This window comes from Pinus tabuliformis, chromosome 7 (genome assembly GCF_031772625.1).
Source record: "Pinus tabuliformis cultivar Carrire ecotype Pingquan chromosome 7, CPIR1, whole genome shotgun sequence".
In the NCBI taxonomy this organism is placed as follows: domain Eukaryota; kingdom Viridiplantae; phylum Streptophyta; class Pinopsida; order Pinales; family Pinaceae; genus Pinus; species Pinus tabuliformis.
The window spans coordinates 655,222,152-655,229,780 of NC_142293.1; the positions used below are offsets into that span (position 1 = coordinate 655,222,152).

Sequence of the window (7,629 nt, forward strand, 5' to 3'; positions counted from 1 at the left end):
GACATTGGCCCTTCTCCGTAGCCAGAGTATGGACGAGACAGAGACATCTATCCTCAGAATTAACGACACATACCCAAAATTACTTGGACCCCCGACAGAGAGTAAACCTTTCTAATCCGCATGCTTGGATGAGTCTGGCATTTCCGCTTCCGCTTGACTGGTAGAAGCAGCCTAGGTCACAAATCCACTCTCATCATAAACAGGTTCACCACCATCAGGAGTGGTCACCAAATTTAAAACACCACCTGTGCACTGAGTCGGGCCGCAAGGCACAATATCATTTTGAGCCAGATCCACAGGATGATGTGGCACCTCCGAGCCATGACCACCCTCTTGCTGGTTATCTGCCTGGAACACCATCCCAGTCAGGTCCCCGAGCAACATGCTATCTCCCTGGGACTGAGAGGGGGTAGTATTAGCCGAGCTCCCCTGATTAATATCTTCCTCCGCGAGAACAATAGTGAGGCTAGCAGTTAGAATGGGCCTATTAAGCTGGCTTTGGAAAGTGAATCTGGCAGTCTGGAAAGAGCTGTTCGGAATGGGCTTGGCTTGTTCCGGAGGCGGAGAAGAAGGAGATGCAGAGGCAATAGGAATGACATTTTGAGGAACAGGGCGAGACGGTTGGCCTCTATCCCCTGTATGACTACCTCTGCGAGGAACACCACGTCGTCGAGGCATTCTCCAGAGCACAAATTGACCAGCAGATAGATTGAAACAGAGAAAATCAATTACCTGAGGAACGCAAGCAGCTTCAATGAGTTTGCCAATCCACGCTAATAGCCAGATTCAGCATACAAGACAGAGGTTCTGAGACCGCTCTGCCGCACAATGAATCACTCCAGTGACTGAACCAGGTGTGATGAATCGTTCCATAGCAATATAACAAATTCTCTGCCGATCATGCATGCCTGCATTAACTCCGGCCTGCTGAACCCACATTCGAGACTGCCCAGCAATGAATTCACATACCTTTAAACACTGCTGCCCACCTGCTACGCGTCCTCGACAGACATTCCACCTGCCATCTGCGCTGCCAACTGCCTTTGATGTGCGGCTTATCATTAAATTGACGTGATACCACCCGCATCCGGGTGGGTGTTTTCCTTCTGAGATTTGTCCCAATTGACAATTTCCTGGAATTTTGCAAGCTGGTCCTCGGTGGCTATACTGGTTAAAGACCCTTCGAAATAACCTACCTCAGCCTCCACTCCAAGATTGGCAAGAAAGTCAGCAAGTTTATTTCCTTCTCTTCTGGTATGTTTGAATGAGATCGCTTGATGTTTAGAAAGCCAACTGTTTATCAATTCCAACCTCTGAGCCATTCGCCAACTGTTGCTGACTTTGTGAATGGGAGATCCATTCCTGAGCTTTATGATCATTTGAATTATAATTTGCGAATCCCCTTCTATGATGATTGGGAACATACTCCTTTCATGAACCATTTTGAGGCCTCTCCACAGCCCTTCCAATTCTGCTGAGTTATTAGTGTCCCAACCTTTCGAGCCCAGATAAATGCATTGAGGATTGCCATTATGATCCCTTACGACACCTCCATACCCTGCTTTCCCTGGATTTCCCTTCGATGCGCCATCAAAGTTGAGCTGGAACATGTTGGTGGGGGGCGACATCCATTGACTGGATTCTTTTATCTGCATTGTGGGATTCTTTTTGATTATTGACTGTTGGTTTATTTGGAATCCCCAATTGTCCCATACTGTTCTCTCCTGTGGTAAAGTAGGGAGGTCTTCTGCACACCATTCTTTGATCGATAGAGACTCCATGATGTTCTGCTGAAATTTGGTCCAGATTTTCTCTAGAGGCATACTTTGATCCTTAAATATTCTTCTATTTCGCTCTTTCCAGATGTTCCACATTAGTAAACCCGAAATGATTTGCCACATAGCATTAAGAAGATTACTTTGAAATGGCTTTTGACTCCAGTTGCGGATGGTTGCTTTGAGATCTCCCTGCACTCTACCATCTTTTTGGCAGCGGAAGGCGACCTTTTCCCAAAGTTTTCTACCCATTTGACATGTCTGCATAAGATGTATGGTTGTTTCCTCCTCTTGCTTACATAACAGGCAGATGGATGGACCCAAGAAGCTTCTTTTCCGAAGATTATCCCAAGTCAGAATTCTATTATGACATAAGAGCCATAAAAAGGTGGAAACCTTTGGCCAATTGTAATTGTCCCAGATTTTAGCCCATAAAGTGTCTTTGTTTATCTGATCTTGGACTATTATCTTATAAGCCTCCTTTGTTGTGAATGTTCCTTTCTCCTCATAGCCCCATCTTAGAATGTCTGAGCCTTCTGAAATGGTGATTTGCCTCAATTGTAATTCTTTATTGAGAGCCTGCTGAATTTGTTCAGAGCTATTTGTTAATATTTGGTTTGCCTTTTTCCATTGCCTATGTCCTTGAGATGTAGAGGAGCTCCAGAATTGATTTACCTTGTCTAACTGACTGATCTCCTGCTCTGATATTGGCTGGTCTTGAAGTATGTCTTTTAGTTTGGGTAATTGCTGCCATGAGTCTTCCCAAAACCGTGCTATGGATCCACTTTTTACTTCCCAGAAACTGTGCTTTTGAATGAGGCTTCTGTGTTGGATAGCTGCATTCCAAATTGCCGATCCCATACTGACTTCCGTCATTCGTATTCTTTCTTCCATAGGACAATTGCTTGCATATTTCGCTGTCCAAAGAGAGGCCCACGGAGTGTTGGGATAGGCTAGCCATCTCCACCAGATTTTTGCGCCCATTGCTTTGTTGCTGTGCTCTGGATCTCTTAGCCCAATACCCCCTGCTTGCTTAGGAATACAGACTTTCTCCCATTTGACTAGAGCCCATTTCCTATTATGTCCTGAGCTTCCCCATAAAAAGTTACGCTGGAGATTCTTGATTTCTTTTAGAACCCATTTAGGAGCAGCAAGGATGGAAAAGAGATACAAGGGCATGGAGTTTAGGACAGCTTTTATAAGAACAAGTCTGCTAGCCATATTGAGGGCTCGGTGAGTCCAGAGGAAGAGCCGAGCTTCCAATTTTTCCAACAGTTGCTTCCAGGAGGAATGCTTGAGAGCGGAGGCCATTAAAGGAGCACCCAAATATTTGGAGGGCAGGGAGGCAGTAGTGAATCCAAGAATGCGGCCAATGGCTTTTTGGGTGGAAACAGGGGTGTTAAAGAAAAAGATCTGGGATTTGATTCGATTTATGAGAGCTCCGGAAGCATCAGAGAAAATAGATAGAATTGATTTGAGAATGCGTGCTTCTTGCACCGATGGATGACCATAGAGCATATTATCATCAACAAATTGCTGATGGGTGAAGGAGGGTGAATTGTTAAAGGAAAGGCCTTTTAGAAGCAGAGCACGCCGGGCCGATGTGATACTTCTGCCCAGACCTTCAGCCATTATAACAAAAAGAAAGGGAGATAAGGGGTCTCCTTGCCTTATACCTCTGGAGGGGCGATAAGTGGCCGAGGGGATTCCATTGATTAAAATAGAGAAAAAAGCTGAAGACAAAAGATTAAAAATCCATCTGACCCAAGATGGAGCAAATCCAAAGGCTGTGAGAATTTTTTGAATGTATACCCAACTAATACTATCAAAAGCTTTGGACAAATCTAATTTAAGCAGCATACCTGGCTTTTTGGTTTGCTTTAAGGAATGGATTATCTCATGAGTTAATATAATCCCATCCGTTATTTGCCTGCCTTCTACGTACCCAGACTGCTCAGGCGAGATAATCAGAGGGAGCAGCGGCTTTAATCTATTTGCTATAACTTTTGATGTAATTTTGTAGATGATATTGCACAATGCGATTGGTCTGTACTTGTCAGGAGTGTTAGAATCTTCCCCTTTTGGAATTAAGGCAATGAATGTGGCATTTAACCCTGGATACATCCATCGAAGAGCTCTGGATTCCTCCACAAGATGCCAAACCTCCTCTTTTATAAGGTCCCAGAACCTATGAAAAAAGTTTGAGGTAAAGCCATCCGGACCCGGTGCTTTTCCCTCCTTTAAGTGATGGACCGCTTCTTCAACTTCCTGTAGATTGACTGGTTTGAGGAGAAGACTATTATGCTCCTCTGTTATTAACTTAGGAATGTCCTTTAGGAGCCTGTTGATGGCCGGCATTCTGTCTATATTGGGTTCCTGGTGTATCTTCTTAAAATAGCTGAGAAATTCCTCTTCAATGCCTTCCTGAGTTTCGATTTTGTCCCCCTGTTCATTTTTGATGTGAGTGATACAGTTGCTCATTCTGCGCTGGACCGTAGTTTTATGAAAAAAAATTGTGTTCTTTTCTCCATCTTTTAACCATCTAATCCGTGATTTCTGTCTCCATAATGTTTCCTCCTGTTTGGCCCTCTCTAAAATTTGAGATTCAATGAATTGTTCCTGTTTTGATAGTTCCTCCATTCGACCATTAGTTATAATACTTTGCTGAATCCTCTTCATTTCTAAGTTGAGCGTAGCTTGAGCTTTAAAAATGTTACCAAAAGTATTATGATTCCAGTGCTTGATTACTCCTTTGAGATGCTTGAGTTTTTGCTGAAACCTGGACATTCTGGTGCCTCCGGTAGGATTAAAGTTAAGCCAAGTTGAACTGACTAATTTTTCGAAATCCGGATGCTTTAGCCAGAATTCTTCAAATCGAAAGGGTCTCTTGAGGTTGTTACCAGGTCTGTTCCATTGAAGTTCAATGGGCCAGTGATCAGATCCAGAGATAGGCAGAATTGATGCTGTAAATTCCCCTCCTAAATGTGTTGCATTGTCAGAGATAAGAAATCTATCAAGTCGTGATGCAATTTGTTGTAGTCCTTCTCTCTTGTTGCTCCAGGTGAAGAGGCCATTACTTGTGGGAACATCCACCAACCAATTAGTATGAATGAAATTTTTTAAGAGGTTACCATCATTATTTGCTCTGCTTCTGCCGCCCTTTTTTTCCTCCATGCTTGCTGTCATGTTGAAATCACCTCCAGAAATCCAAAGTGGGTATGGCCTTTCTGAGCTGAGATCTGACAATGTGTTCAGGATTTGAGCTTTTTGAGCATTGTCCTGAGGAAAATAAACATTAGTTATGAATCCATAGGTATTAGTTCCTATGAGATGAAATGTTGCCTGAATGAAGCTTTTATTGGCTTGTATGTCATTTAATTGAATAACTCGCGCATCCCAGAGAATTGCAAGTCCTCCTGAGGCTCCCTGTGCATCAACAGCTGTTACTAACCCTCCCGGCCAGACTTTCGCTGCTATTTTTTCCAAGATTATTGAGCTGCATTTCGTTTCCTGCAGAAAGAGGATACTCGGTTTTTCTAGCATAAGCATATTTTTTAATAATCTGCTCTTCCTTGGGCCATTTAGCCCTCTTATGTTCCATGATATCAGCTTCATTGAGAAGGATGGGGATCAGTATTAAAGTATTTTGTCAGTTTGGCATACCTCCCTGACTCCACTAATACCTCTCCTATCTTTATGGTTCTTTCAAGCTTTGTTTTTCTGCCTCTTTTCTTGTTATCCTTTGTGATGAACTTGCCATCCCATGGACTTCCTGTCTGGACACCTAGCGAGTATTTCTGCTGAGCTCTATTTAACACTTCAACTAGGTTGTCCACCTGCCTGTCTGGTATTTTTTCAAAATTCCCTGTCTTGCAAGCTTGTTCCAAGCCCAGAATGTCCAGATCGCCTATATCTAAGGATTCCAGATCTTCTTCCATTATTTGAGGTTCTTGAGAGGATTCCTCTCGTTCCTTAGATGATTTTTTATTTGGCTCAGTGTATTCCACTTCCATTCCTTGGGATTGCCAGGATACAGATTTTGCTTGGGATTGCGGGGTTGATTGCTTATGAGTCATATCTCCTGTTTGCATTGAAGTTTCTCCTCGCTGATCTTTATTGGATTCCTTGTTCTCCTGCACTTCCTTTTCCTGATCTTGCATATCAGCCTTGGCTAGGGTCTCAAAATGATTGCTCGTTGTTGGTACTGGCTTGTTAATCGGATTTGCCTTGGGATTGCCTGATGTTTTCCTATTCCCTCTCCTTCGGTTTGTAACCCTAGTGAAACCATCTGCTGTTTGATTATCCAAACTTTCTTGGGAAGAGGGTTTCTTGTTTAGTGGACAGTCTCTGTAGAGATGCCCTATATTATGGCATTTCCTACATCTAAATGGGACATGCTCATAATCTATAACTTGAATCCATTCAGAATCTTCATGAAAAAAACTTACCGTGTCTGGCAGAGCTTGCTTGAGGTCCATGTAGACACATATTCGAGCATAAGATGTGTATCTACATGATTTTGTTTCCTCTGCGATCTTGACAAACTCACCAAGAGCGTCCCCAATCTCCTGAAGGGATTTTTCTTCCCAGTATTCCCATGGCAACGAATATAACCTTATCCACACTGGAGCATAGCTCAGATCTTCCTTATCTGGATTGAATCTTTCCACCCACGCTTTGAGATATAATCCTGCAGAGTTGAAAAAATAGGGTCCCCCATCCAGGATCCTATTACGATCTTCCAAGCAGTTGAAGACCGCCGTAAAAAACCCCTTTGCTCCAAGATGCAGAGTAATGTCTCCTTTTGGATGCCATTTAGCGCTTATCCAACTTCTCAGTGCTTTCTCCGTCGGCCAAATTCCTATGAATTTGCCAATCAACGCGTGATCTCTCATGTACTGTATCCGTGCATTGATGCGATGACTTGGGAACTCCACTCTCGGCCTGTCCGTTGCTACAGGCTTGCATGTGGATGAGCTTGCTCTGTTTCTGTCTTCCTGTTCTATGTCCTTACCCTTCAGCTTGCTGCGATCCGTATCACCTCCGCTCTGTTCGTTATCCGTTTCCTTTTCTTCCATTGACGGCAACCGACTGTCCTTATCGGGGGGAGGCTCCTGGCCCTCCCCCTGAGGGGAATGCATTTCACTCCTTATCAATGGCCGTTCTCCTCTGACCACCCGTCCGGCTGCTTCTCACCTGCTGTACTAAGCTTGGCAGGTCTACCGTTGCAGAAGTTGCAGAAACCCTAGATGGGTTGCAGACGCCTTTCCCTCCCAACCGGAATTAGATGTCTGGAATTAATTGACCTCTATTACTAAGATTCTAGAAACAAATAAAATACAAAAAATGACAATAAGTCACATAAGTATACCACAAAAATAATATTTAATCTCCAATATTCTAATATCATTCTCACTTGCTCAAAAGAAAAAATATTCTATAGGTTTAGTCAAATATTTTTAAAAGTGCCATCTTGTGACTCCTCCAAACAAACTTGACCAATAGGATATAGTAGCCTTGATTTAGATAAACCATCTATAAATGTCTTCAATTCATAAAACACATGATTAAAGGATATCAATTGAAGAAGCAACAAATTCTCCTTGATCTACAAAAGTGAGTCCCCATATACGCAAATCTGTTGAAAACCTCTTTCCCATGCAAGCTTGAGAAGATGATTTTGAGCATAAATTCTCCATAATTGTTAGATCCTCTACCTATATTGGCCTTTTACTATCTAAAATAGTTATTAAATATAAAAAATATACCACCCATAACGCATTAAGTTAGGCCCTCAGTATGCTCTATTAATTGAACGCTATTCATGGATTTGTCAATCAATAATTTACCTACC

At 42.8% G+C, this 7,629-nt stretch overlaps 1 protein-coding gene across 1 annotated transcript; it reads right to left on the reverse strand.

Moving 5' to 3' along the window:
* Positions 1–1,061: 1,061 nt before the first annotated feature.
* LOC149249131 (uncharacterized) lies at positions 1,062–6,916 on the reverse strand. The gene is made up of 2 exons (XM_089452062.1): positions 5,459–6,916; positions 1,062–5,285 (listed from the first exon to the last, which is right to left on the reverse strand). The coding sequence occupies exons 1-2, from the start codon at positions 6,914–6,916 to the stop codon at positions 1,062–1,064; spliced, it is 5,682 nt and encodes a 1,893-aa protein (XP_089308188.1).
* Positions 6,917–7,629: the final 713 nt, after the last annotated feature.